The following is a 13,713-nucleotide window of genomic DNA, read 5'->3' as shown; positions in this document are numbered from 1 at the left end:
AATACTAGATGCCAGCAAAAAATAACAGAGTATAGTAGGATAATTGAAGATATGGTCCAGTCAAAGGAACAAACCAACAATTCAAATGAGATACAGGAGTTGAAACAATTAATTCAGAATGTTTGAACAGACATGGAAAAACCTCATCAAAAATAAAATCAATGAATTGACAGAAGATATAAAGAAGGTAAGGGATGAACAAAAAGAAGAAATAAAAAATCTGAGAAAACAAATCACAGAACTAATGGGAATGAAAGGCACAGTAGAAGAGATGAAAAAAAAACAATGGAAACATACAATGTTTGATTTCAAGAGGCAGAAGGTAGGATTACTGAACTGGAGGACAGGACATCTGAAATCTGACAAGCAAAAGAAAATATAGGGAAAAGAATGGAAAAATATGAGCAGGGGCTCAGGGAATTGAATGATAACATGAAGCACAAGAATATGTATGTTCTGCATGTCCCAGAAGGAGAAGAGAAGAGAAAAGGAGGAGAAAAACTAATGGAGGAAACTAACACTGAAAATTTCCCAACTCTTATGAAAGACTTAAAATTACAGATCCAAGAAGTGCAGCATACCCCAAACAGAATAGATCCAAATAGATGTACTCTAAGACACTTACTAATCAGTATATCAGATGTCAAAGACAAAGAGAGAATCTTGAAAACAGCAAGAGAAAAACAATCCATTACATGCAAGGGAAGCCCAAAAAGACTATAGGTAGATTTCTCAGCAGGAACCATGGAGGCAAGAAGACAGTAGGATGATATATTTAAGATACTAAAAGAGAAAAACTACCAACCAAGAATTCTATATCCAGCAAAATTGTCCTTCAAAAATGAGGGGGGAATTAAAATATTTTCAGACAAAAAGTCACTGAAAGAATTTTGATCAAGAGACTGGATCTTCAAGAAATGCTAAAAGGAGCACCAGAGATAGATAGGATAAGACAGGAGAGAGAGGCATGGAGAAGAGTGTAGAAATGAAGAACCAGTAAATGTAAAAGGAAGAAAAAGTATATATGACATATAAAATCCAAAAGGCAAAATGGCAGAAAAAAGTACTGCCCTTACAGTAATAACACTAAATGTTAATGGATTAAACTCCCCAATCAAAAGACATAGACTGGCAGAATGGATTAAAAAACAGGACCCATTTATATGCTGTCTACAGGAGACACATCTTTGACCCAAGGAAAAACATAGGTTGAAAGTGAAAGGTTGGGATAAGATAGTTCATGCAAACAACAATCAGAAAAGAGCAAGAGTAGCAGTACTAATATCCAACAAATTAGACTTCAAATGTAAAACAATTAAAAGAGACATAGAAGGACACTATGTATTAATAAAAAGAACAATTCAACAAAAGACATAAGAATCATAAATATTTATGTACTAAGCCAGAGTGCTCCAAAATACATGAGGCAAACACTGAAAACACTGAAAAGAGAAATAGGCACATCTACCATAATAGTTGGAGACTTCAATTCCCCACTCTCATCAATGCACAGAACATCTAGACAGAGGATCAATAAAGAAACAGAGAATTTGAATACAATAAACAAACTAGACTTAACATACATTTATAGAATATTACACCCCTCAATAGCAGGATATACCTTTTTCTCAAGTGCTCATGGATCATTCTCAAGGATAGACCATAGGTTGGGTCACAAAGCAAGTCTCAATAAATTTAAAAAGATTGAAATCATGCAAAACAATTTCTCAGTCATAAAGGAATGAAGTTGGAAATCAATAATAGGCAGAGGGCTAGACAATTCACAAATATATGGAGGCTCAACACCACACTCTTAAACAACGAGTGGGTCAAGGAAGAAATTACAAAAGAAATCAGTAAATATCTCAAAGCAAATAAAAATGAGAACATAACATGTCAAAATTTATGGGATGAAGCAAAGGCAGTACTAAGAGGGAAATTAATTGCCCTAAATGCCTATATCAAGAAAGAAGAAAGAGCAAAAATGGAGGAATTAACTGTCCACTTGGAAGAACTAGAGAAAGAATTAGAGAAATAACAGCAAACTAACCCCAAAGCAAGTGAAAGGAAAGAAAGAGTGAAGATTAAAGCAGAAATAAATGAAATTGAGAACATGAAAACAATCAAGAAAATCAACAAAACCAGAAATTGGTACTATGAGACAATCAATACGATTGAATTTCAACCCTTAGTGAGATTGACAAAAAGAAGAAGAAAGAGGATGCAAATAAGTAAAATCAGAAATGGAAGAGGAGACATAACCACTGTTCCCACAGAAATAAAGGAGGTAATAAGAGGATACTATAAACAACTTTATGCTAATAAATTAGACAATGTAGATGAATTGGACAACTTCCTAGAAAGGCATGAACAACCAACATTGACTCGAGAAGAAATAGATGATGTCAACAAGCCAATCACAAGTAAAGAAATTGAATTTTTCATTAATAAGCTTCCCAAAAAGAAAAGTCCAGGACCAGATGGCTTCACAAGTGAATTCTACCAAACATTCAAAAAAGAATTAGTAACAATCCTGCTCAAACTCTTCAAAAAAATTGAAGAAGAGGGAAGGCTACCTAACTCATTCTATGAAGCCAAAATCACCCCCATATCAAACCCAGGCAAGATATTACAAGAAAAGAAAACTACAGACTGATCTCTCTAATGCAAATAGATGCAAAAATCCTCAACAAAATTCTTGCAAATCAAATCCACCACCACCTAAAAATAATTATGCACTGTAATCAAGTAGGATTCATCCCAGGTATGCAAGGATGGTTCAACATAAAATCAATTAATGTAATACACCATATCAACAAATCAAAGCAGAAAAACCACATGATCATCTCACTTGATGCAGAAAAGGCATTTGACAAAATTCAACATCCTTTCTTGTTGAAAACACTTCAGAGGATAGGAATAGAAAGGAACTTCCTCAATATGATAAAGGGAATACAAGAAAAACCCACAGCTAGCATCATCCTTAATGTGGAAAAATTGAAAACTTCCCCCCTAAGATCAGGAACAAGACAAGGATGTTCATTATCACTATTGTTATTCAACATTGCATTGGAAGTACTAGCCAGAGCAATTAAACAAGAAAAGGAAATCCAAGGCATCAAAATTGGAAAGGAAGAAGTAAAACTCTCCCTGTTTGCAGATGATATGAAGCTATATGTCAAAACCCAAAAAAATCCACAGTGAAACTACCAGAGCTAATAAATAAGTACAGCAAAGTGGCAGGTTACAAGATCAACACTCAAAAATCTGTAGTGTTTCTATATACTAGTAATGAACAATTGAAGGGGAAATCAAGAAATGAATTCCATTTACAATTGCAACCAAAAGAATAAAATATTTAGGAAAAAAGTAACCAAGGATACAAAAGACCTATACAAAGAAAATTACAAGAAATTGCTAAAAGAAATCACAGAAGACCTAAATAAATGGAAGGGCATACCATGTTCATGGATTGGAAGACTAAATATAGTTAAAATATCAATTCTACCTAAACTGATTTACAGATTCAATGCAATACCAATTAAAATCCCTAAAACTTACTTTTCAGAAATGCAAAAACCAATAACCAAGTTTATCTAGAAGGACAGAGTGCCCCGAATAGCTAAAAATATCTTGAGAATGAAAAATGCAGTTGGAGATCTCATGCTACCTGGCTTTGAGGTGTATTACTAAGCTGCAGTTGTCAAAATAGCATGGTACTGGCATAGAGATAGATATACTGACTGTTCTAGTTTGCTAGCTGCCAGAATGCAAAATACCAGAAACTGAATGGCTTTTAAGAAGGGGAATCTAATAAATTTCTAGTTTACAGTTCTAAAGCCGAGAAGATGTCTCAATTAAAACAAGTCTATAGGAATGTCCAATCAAAGCATCCAGGGAAAGATACCTTGGTTCAAGAAAACGATGAAGTTCAGGGTTTCTCTCTCAAGTGAGAAGGCACATGGTGTACAGAGTCATGGTTTCTCTCTTGGCTGGAAGGGCACATGGTGAGCACAACATTATCTGCTAGCTAGCTTCTCCTGGCTTCCTGTTTCATGAAGCTCCCCAGGAGGCATTTTCCTTCTTCATCTCCAAAGCACTGGCTGATGGACTCTGCTTCGTGGTGCTGCAGCATTATCTGCTCTCTCTAAATCTCTTTCATTCTCCAAAATGTTTCCTCTTTTATAGGACTTCAGAAACTAATCAAGAGCCACCCAAATGGATGGAGACATGCCTCTTCCCAATCCATTTTAACAACCACTCTTGATTAAATCAAATCTCCAGGGAGATGATCTAACTACAGTTTCAAACATAGATACTGAATAGGGATTAGGAGAAATGGCTGCCTTTACAAAACGGGATTAGGATTAAAACATGACTTTTCTAGGGTACATACATCCTTTCAAACCAGCATACTGACCAATGGAATTGAATATATTGTTCAGATGTAGACCCTCTCATTCATGGACAATTGATCCTTGACAAGACAGTCAAGCCAACTCACCTGGAACAAAATAGTCCCTTCAATAAATAGTGCCTAGAGAACTGGATATCCACATGCAAAAGAATGAAAGAAGATCCATATCTCATACCCTATACAAACATCAACTCAAAATGGATAGAAGACCTAAACATCAGATCTAAGATCATAAAACTTTTAGAAGAAAATTTAGAGAAATATCTTATAAATCTTATAATAAAAGATGGTTTCTTAGATCTTACACCCAACGCATGAGCATTGAAGAAAGAAAGAAAGAAACAGAAACTCCTCAAAATTAAACACTTTTGTGCATCAAAGAACTTTGTCAAGAAAGTTAGTAGACAGCCTACACAATGGGAGGCAATATTTGGAAATGATATATCAGATAAAGGTCTAGTATCCAGAATATATAAAGAGATTGTTCAATTCAACAACAAAAAGACAACCAACCCAACTACAACATGGGCAAAAGACATGAACAGACACTTGTCAGAAGAGGAAATACAAATGGCCAAAAGGCACATGAAAAGATGCTCAGCTTCCTTGGCTATTAGGGAAATGTAAATCAAAACCACAATGAGATATCATCTCACTCCCATCAGGATGGCCATTATCACTAAAACAGAAACCAACAAGTGCTGGAGAGGATATGGAGGAAGAGGCACACTTATCCACTATTGGTGGGAATGTCAAATGGTACAACAGTTGTGGAAGGCAGTTTGGTGGTTCCTCAGGAAGCTAAGTATAGAATTGCCATATGATCTGGCAATACCATTGCTAGATATCTACTCAGAGGACATGAAGGCAAGGACACAAATGGAAATTTGCACACCAGTGTTTATAGCAGCATTATTTACAATTGCCAAGAGATGGAAACAGCCCAAATGTCCATCAGCAGTGAGTGACTAAACAAGCTGTGGTACACATATACAATGGAATATTATACAGCTATAAGATAGAATGAAGTTATGAAGTATGTAAGAACATGGATGGACCTTGAGGACATTATGTTTGAGTGAGATTAATCAGAAACAAAATGACAACTACTGTATGGTCTCACTGATATGAACTAACATTAGTGAATGAATTTGGAGAATTTCAGCTAAGAACAGAGACGATCAGTAGACAGAAATAGGGTAGATATTGGGTGATTGGAGGTGAAGGGATACAGATTGTACAACAGGACTGATTGTAAAAATTCAGAAATGAATAGCACATTACTATCTAACTGTAATACAATAATGTTAGTACACTGAATGAAGCTGAATGTGAGAATGATGGGGGGAGAATGGCTGGGGGCAGAAATGAAATCAGAAGGAAAAATAGATGATAAAGTCTGAGATGGTACAATCTAGGAATGCCTAAACTAGTCACTAATGATAGTGACTAAATGTACAAATTAAAAAATGTTTTTGCATGAGGAAGAGCAAAGAAATGTTAATGTTGCCTGGTGTTGAAAATAGATGGTAATTCATATTTTAAAACTTTAACTTATGTGTAAGACTAAAGCAAAAAATGTTTCTTTGGTACAAAATTTATAATTTGACTAGTGCATTTCCTAATATAACTTATGTGGGCAGTTTACTTGAACACCATAAGTACATGGAACCTTAAGTAGGGCATGAGAGTTTGTAGGTTTGTCCAGAGTGATGCCCCAATAAATCCCAGAGTGATTCGAACCATGAATAAAAAAAGTATTTGCAAAGTCCCCTTGGGGGAATGATGAGAAAAGGGGAAAATTCAACTTCCCCAAGTGGAGAATTCCTGATATTCTCACAAGCAGTGGGGAAAACCAAAGCAATAGGCTGAGTCCTCAATCTTGGGGTTTGTTCATATGAAACTTATCCCCACAAAGGATAGCCTAAGCCTACTTAAAATTAGGCCTAAGAGTCAACTCCAGAGAACCTCTTTTGTCACTCAGATGTGGCCTCTCTCTCTCAGACAACATGGCAAGCAAACTCACTGCCCTCCCCCTCTCTATGTGGGACATGACTCCCAAGTGTGTAAACCTTCCTGGCAACGTGGGACAGAAATCCTATAATGAGTTGGAACTCAGCATCAAAGGATTGAGAAAACCTTCTAGACCAAAAGGGGGAAGAGGAAAATGAGACAAAATAAAGTGTCAATGGCTGAAAGATTTCAAACAGAGTTGAGAGGTTATTTATATGCATTATATAGATATCATTTTTTTAGTTACAGCATATTGGAGAGGCTGGAGGGAAGTGCCGAGTTGTGTTCCAGTAACCATATTTCTTGAAGATGATTGTATAATGATATAGCTTTTGCAATGTGACTGTGTGATTGTGAAAACCTTGTGTCTGATGCTCCTTTTATCTACAGTATGGACAGATGAGTAAAACATAGGGATTAAAAATAAATAAATGATGGGGGAACAAATGTGAAAATAAATTTAGTAGATTGAAAAGCTAGTGATCAATGAAAGGGAGTGATAAGAGGGTATAGAAAAAAATACGGGAAACAAAGGCTAAAATATATTGGGTAGATGAAAATACTGATAATCAATGAGAGGGAGGGGTAAGGAGTATTGTACGTATGAGTTCTTTTTCTTTTTTCTTTTTATTTTTTTTCTGAATTGATGTAAATGTCCTAAGAAATGATCATAGTGATGAGTATACAACTATGTGATGATATTGTGAGTTATTGATTATATACCAAGAATGGAATAATCATATGGTAAGAACGTTCATGTTTGTATGTTGTTATGTTTAAAAAAAATTAAATAGTGTAAAAAAAAAGGATAAAGGATATTAATTTCTGTTTTATTGTTGAGGTACTGAATACAGAATCCATTAATATCAACCATTAAGTCAACCATGATATAGGGATGGGATCCAAATCTTAGGGTATAGTCAGATGTTATACCTATTATTGCATTCCCTATGTTTTTTAAAAGGTGCCTCAAAACCTCTAGTAGAGTCTAATCCAGGAAAAGTTTGGTAGTTCCTTAAGAAGTTAAACATAGAACAATCTAGCAATCCCATTCCTATGTACATAGCCTGCAGAACTGAAAGCAGGGACTCAAACAGATACTTCTATGTTAATATTCATAACAACATTATTCACAATAGCTTAAAGGTGGAAATAATCTGTTAATGTTAACATCCATTAACAGATGAATGGATAGACAAAATGAGGTGTATCCATACAATGGAATATTATTGAGCCATAAAAAGGAATGAAGTTCTGATACATGTTATAGCATGGATGAATCTTGAAGACATTATTCTAAGTTAAATAAGCCAGACATAACAAAGGACAAATAGCATATGATTTTCATGTATATGAAATAACTAGAATAAATAAATAAATAGAGACAGAAAGTAGACTAGACAGAAAGTGCCGAGTTGTGTTCCAGTAACCATATTTCTTGAAGATGACTGTATAATGATATAGCTTTTGCAATGTGACTGTGTGACTGTGAAAACCTTGTGTCTGATGCTCCTTTTATCTACAGTATGGACAGATGAGTAAAACATAGGGATTAAAAATAAATAAATGATGGGGGAACAAATGTGAAAATAAACTTAGTAGATCAAAAAGCTAGTGATCAATGAAAGGGAGTGATAAGAGGGTATAGAAAAAAAATATGGGAAACAAAGGCTAAAATATATATATAAAGACTAGAGGTAACCAGGGGCTGGGCAGCAGGGGTGAATGAGAAGTAATTGCTTAAAAGGTACACAGAGTTTCTGTTTGGGGTGATGAAAAGTTAAAAGTAATAGATGGTGGTGATGGTGGTAAAACATTGCAAATGTGATCAATGTCACCGAACTGTACATTAAAATGCTTAATATGGCAATTTTTTTGGTAACATGTGTATGTGTATATTTATTATAATAGTTTGAAGCTATTATAATATACCCCAGAAAAGCCATATTTTAATCTTGATCCATTTTTGTGGGGGCAGACCTCTTGTTTACAGTGGAAACCTTTGATTAGATTGTTTCCATGGTGACTGACCCACTCAATTATGGGTGTGGCCTTTTGATTAGATGGAGATGTGACTCTACCCATTCAAGGTGGGTCTTGATCATTTTACTGGAGTCTTTTAAAAGGGGAGACATTTTGGAGAAAGTACAGCTGCTTCTGAGACGACAGTGATGTAGACTTTGAAGATGCTCGGAGGACTGACAGAGAGAGCAGATGCCTTGACACAGAAACTGGAGAGGCAGAGCCCAGCAGACATCACTATGTGCCTTCTGGTGAGATGCTATGCAAGCCAGAACCCAAAGTTCTGTCCCGGAGGAGTGAAGCATCTCTAAGCATCAAACGGCATTAGAAGCTGGAAGCAATGGAACTGGGAACAAGGATCAGCAGATGCCAGCCATGTGCCTTCCCATGTGACAAACATCAGCCTCTCTTGAGTAAAAGTATCTTTCTCTGGATGTCAGTTTGGACATTTTCCTGGCCTTAGAACCGTAAGCTTGTAACATAATAAATTCCCTTCTTAAAAGCAGTTCCATTTCTCGTCTATTGCATTCTGGCAGCATTTAGCAAACCAAAACAGTATATCTTCACTATATATATACATATATATATATATTTTTTTTTTGGGGGGGTGCATGGTCCGGGAATCAAACCTGGGTCTCCTGTATCACAATATTTTTTTTTTACTGGAAAACAATGAAAAGAATTTTCTTTAAAAAATCCCTACATTTACTTCTCACTTCAATTAGTGAAAAAATATAATTTAGAACACATACATTTATCTTGAACTTTCCATTCCGGATACTTATTAGAAAGACAAAGAATTTGGCATTAAATCCTCTAGAAACAAAATGATAATATAAAATAATATCTGTTTTTGTATAGCCTGGTAAAGAAGAGAAACCTAACCACATAATAATAAAAACACCCTTGCTTCTTCCCAGAGTATTAAATTTAATATTTTCTTCCAGATGGAACAATCAATTTTTGGTCATGCATTTTGTTTTCTGTCTCCTTCCTGGTAATCTTTCCTTGGAATATCAAATAGCTAGTTCCACCAAGGAACTAGACATGATGCCACTCAAAACGGTACATGAGTTCTTTTTTATTAGCTGTAAAAGATAGATTTTAATCTGTAGTGCACCAAATATCTGAATATAAATGAAAAACTCAGAGAAAATTCTCACTATTTCCAACAGCTAATTGTCAGTCTACCGTATTTAGATCATGCCACAAAGTGACAGATTTCACTTTCCTGCTAACTCCTTTAGAGATCTTCTATATCCGGCCCAAAGATGAGTCTACATTAATAAAAAGGGACAAAACTGAGTTTTCTTCAAAGAATAATGTCCCTTCTCATGAGAAGACTCTCAGGAAAATTCATAGCAAATTATTCATATCTTCTCAAAATTAGAAAACTGAGTAAACCATGTCCTCTTCAATTCTCCCTTTCAATCATAATATTCTATGAAAAATCATTTATTTTTTTGTATTGTATGAATTTTTTCCTCTTCATTTTGGCCGATAAACAAACATCGATTGGAGAAAACATCATATCTAATGGGCATCCTGAGTCATGTATCTATGTTTTGAGTTTGGACAACTCTCTGATTCAATTCACCAAAACTTTTACATGCATGGTGCATTTATTGTATGCTGGGCACACTTCGTGTGTGTTAAGTCATGTGGAAGCAGAGTGTATAAGTCACAGAGCTTGTTCTCCAGTAGTTTAGCGTCTAGGCAGAAAAAGGTGTACACAAAAAATATTACACAAGTCAGCTGTAATAAGTTATTGTTATTGGCCTACACATGAAGTGCCATGGGGGAAAAAGAAAAAGAATTAATTCTACAGTAGACATCAGCAAAGGCTTCAGAAAAATGTGATAATTGAATTGAGTCAACGCAATCCAAGAATGCACAAGTCCCAATCTACAAAGACTTCAAAAATTAAGAGAAATTTCCGAATTAAAAATTCCAAAATTAGAAATTAACAACCATGTCATATTTAGAATGCTGTTGTCACCCTCTCGCAGGATCCCACAGCACTTTGTAGCCATCTTTACCGGCGGTTGCCTTGTAGAAGATCTGGTTCCAGGAGTGACGGTCAGGAAGGGCCTGACAGCAGGATCGCACTCTATCACCTTAGAATTCCCAGTGCCAAGGACAGCACTTGGCACCCAATAACAAAGTTTTTAAAAGGAAGACATGAACTGAATATTTCAATAGTAACTTTGTAAAGTTCTTCTAATTTATCCTTCTAATTTATTTCTCCTTTCAAGTTGATTCTTTGGTCCCCTGATGATCAGTGTGGGCCATGGAATTCATTTCTCCACAGCTCCACCTTGGTCTTGTCTTTAGCTGGGTCATTTAAGGAGCTAGTGGGAGGGCACAGGGCAGATCCCTGGATACCCCGATTGTCACTGCTTCCTACCTCTACGCCAAGGCCTTCACTGATCCTGAATGAACGCACACCTTTGGACATCCCTTTCAAGGTGTCTTAAAGATATGGAAGGAGCATCCACTTTTCCCAGCATCTGACTTGCTGAGTGCTCTTGTTCCACTCCCATCTCTGAGCAGAGCCAAGAAAAACCAATCTCAAGTCTAGGGTTGTTCCAATTTGAAACTGTTGTGTACACCAGAAAAGCCGTGTTCTTTAATCCTCATTCAATATTGCTGGGTGGGATCTTTTGATTAAGTTGTTTCCATGGAGATGTGACCTTTACTGGAGTCCTTTAAGAGGGAGCCATTTGGAAAAAGCTTCAGAATTCATACAGCCAAAGTCCTTTAGATGCACAAGGACAATGCCCCTGGGGAAGCTTTATGAAATGAGAAGCCAGGAGAGAAAGCTAGCAGACGTTGCCTTGTGCCCTTCCAGCTGATGGGATGACGAGGAATCAAAGACCCTATTAGACATCAGCCATATCCCTTCCTAGTTGACAGAGGTGATCTGGACTGCATCAGTTTTTCCTGAGTGAAGGTAACCTCTTGTTGGTGCCTTAATTTGGAAGTTTTCACAGCCTTAGAACTGTTAACTTGTAACTTAATTCCCTCTATAAAAGCCCTTCCATTTCTGGTATATTGCAACCTGGCAGTTTTAACAAACTAAAGTAAGGATGTAGATACATAAATATCCCCATGAAGCACAAAGTTGCTAGCATGGACACACAGAGCAGAGATAGGAGAGGAGATCACAATAATTAGAAGGAGTGTGAAACCTAATGGGCAAATAGGCAAAAAAGTGAAAACAAGGTAGTCAGAACACTAATCCTTGCTCCCTGGGAGACCATCTCTTATCACATAGGAGACACAAGAATTTGCCTATTTTTATTTTTGTACTTCTAAAATTTATGTTTAGGCCTGTTTTTCCTTCCCAGAATATTAGTATTCTACCTTTAAATCTCTGACTCTAAATGTTATCCCCTTCTAAGTATGACTTTGTTATTATATTTTATTTTCCAGTAAAATATGCCTCATTTTATAGTGAAAGGTAATAAGGAAATGGCATTCAAGTTCTTAAAAACTCTGTTTTATAGTTACAGATATTATTTAAAAATACATCTTTTGCATTTAAGACAAAGAGACAGAGAGGGTGACTACCCACCAGATAAATTAGAATTCATGTATGATATTTAAGAATTAGTGACATCCATTAGATAAAGCCATTGAAAAACCTACTTAATCCTGGCACCATCTCACCTCTTGAGTTTTCAAAAATGGCTCATAGCCCAACAGCATTGATGCCACCTGGCAGCTTGTTAGAAATGTGCGTTCTGAGGCTTCACTCTAAATCACTGCATCAGAATCTGAATTGTAACAAACTTCTTCATGATTTGCCTGCAGATTAAAGTTTCAGAGCACTACTTAACCAATCACAGGTGTCATGGAAGTTTCACGAAAAGAAACCATTCCATAAATCTTTGATTTAGATTGGGTTAACCTCCTCTGAAAGATTCCCAGACCCACATGATAATTGTTTTCTATATGTTGCCTCAATTGACATTAAGATGCATTCCTGGAATTTGGTGGCCTCCCTATTTTACATCCAGTCCAATGGTGCTGTACATTATAGACTGCCCCCATTAAGCTCAAGGGAGCAGGGAGAAAGGAGGGGCTATTTATTTGAATTGAAGAATTATATTGAAGACTGATAAGTGTTTTTCATTCCTTAATGGGGATTCCAACTGCACTGTCACCACATTGTTTCATTCTCTAAGGATTGTTTTCGGCTCCGTGCAGTAGAGTCTTTCTTTTTTTAAAGGAAAACCTTCTATCTCTCTTCCCACAAGCTTTCGTATTTTACACTCCAAGTGAATTAGAATAATTAGGCATCTCTTTGCCTGAGTTTATTTCTCCCCCACCACTGCCTCACCTTCAAAAGCTGTCACTTTGAGAAGCAGAGGAGAGGTTCAGTTTTGGGTACCTTCACAAATGGTTGCCAATAGGTATCCACCTGCCAACCAGCTAACAAGCAGAGGAGGAAAAGTTCCCACTGTCCTTTCCTGAACTCTAGTTATGCAAAAGAGAAAAGGCCTTTCCATCACTTCAAAAGCAAAAGTCTCTTTACCATGACTCCTGGTTTGCATGGGAGTAAGCCTACCTAATGGATGCTGAGGGTGAGGTGACAATGACAAGGAGAGTCCCTGCTGAAGCAGCAATGATGACAGGGTGAGGGTGTGTGAAGAGAGATGCAGCTATTTCAACTCCTTAAGCAACAGAGGGAGATGACATACCCAAGCTGCACCCTAGACATCCTTCTTCACAGGGAATGCATTCTTCATAGTCAGGATCTTGTACTTCACCTGTGCAATGAAAGGAATGAAAAACATGACTCATTTCCACTGAGTGGAGATGTTCATTGTTATGGTAATATATTAACGTATAAATTATTTTTAAGCACATTATAGAGCAATTAAGAAACCTAAAGCCATATAGGTGTCACCCACATTTTATCTCCTATTAGTTTAATAGGTTGGGTCAGCTTGATTGGGTACAAGTAGAATATGGTTAGAATATATGCCGGGTAACTAGTTTTGATGTTAACTGGTATATTTCATTTATTAGAGAAAGAAGCTCTGCCTCTGAGAAAATGGAATTGGGTATGAAAATGAAGATGTTTTGTCTCTCTTTTTAATCTGCCTTCCAAAACATTGTTTTGTTATTTGTTTTAAATCCTGTACTATGTTAATAAACATTCAGAAGAAAAAGGGAATGGGCATTTTAATTATTCTTAAGGTGTCCTGGAGTCCTCTTTCATGCCAGATCATGCATGAATCCGAAAGAGAGCA

General features: G+C 36.4%; 1 protein-coding gene and 1 long non-coding RNA gene across 6 annotated transcripts in view; one reads left to right on the top strand and one right to left on the bottom strand.

Moving 5' to 3' along the window:
• PCSK5 (proprotein convertase subtilisin/kexin type 5) overlaps positions 1-13,713 on the bottom strand; it is a 441,103-nt gene that overhangs the window by 96,342 nt on the left and 331,048 nt on the right. For both annotated transcript variants that reach the window (XM_077148451.1, XM_077148452.1), the window contains exon 24: positions 13,159-13,227. In XM_077148451.1, coding sequence (XP_077004566.1) covers positions 13,159-13,227 — 69 coding nt within the window. The remainder of the gene's footprint in view (positions 1-13,158; positions 13,228-13,713) is intronic.
• Positions 1-13,713, top strand: part of LOC143673656 (uncharacterized) — a 138,269-nt gene that overhangs the window by 16,979 nt on the left and 107,577 nt on the right. The window contains exon 3 of one of the 4 annotated variants that reach the window (XR_013170499.1): positions 13,490-13,653. The exons of the other annotated variants lie outside the window; for them this stretch is intronic. This is a non-coding gene — a long non-coding RNA (uncharacterized LOC143673656). Of the gene's footprint in view, positions 1-13,489; positions 13,654-13,713 lie in introns of those variants that run through there. 4 annotated transcript variants of the gene reach the window in all.

This window comes from Tamandua tetradactyla, chromosome 2 (assembly GCF_023851605.1).
Source record: "Tamandua tetradactyla isolate mTamTet1 chromosome 2, mTamTet1.pri, whole genome shotgun sequence".
In the NCBI taxonomy this organism is placed as follows: domain Eukaryota; kingdom Metazoa; phylum Chordata; class Mammalia; order Pilosa; family Myrmecophagidae; genus Tamandua; species Tamandua tetradactyla.
The sequence above is the reverse complement of the archived record's forward strand: the minus strand, read 5'-3'. Positions and strand labels throughout refer to the sequence as shown.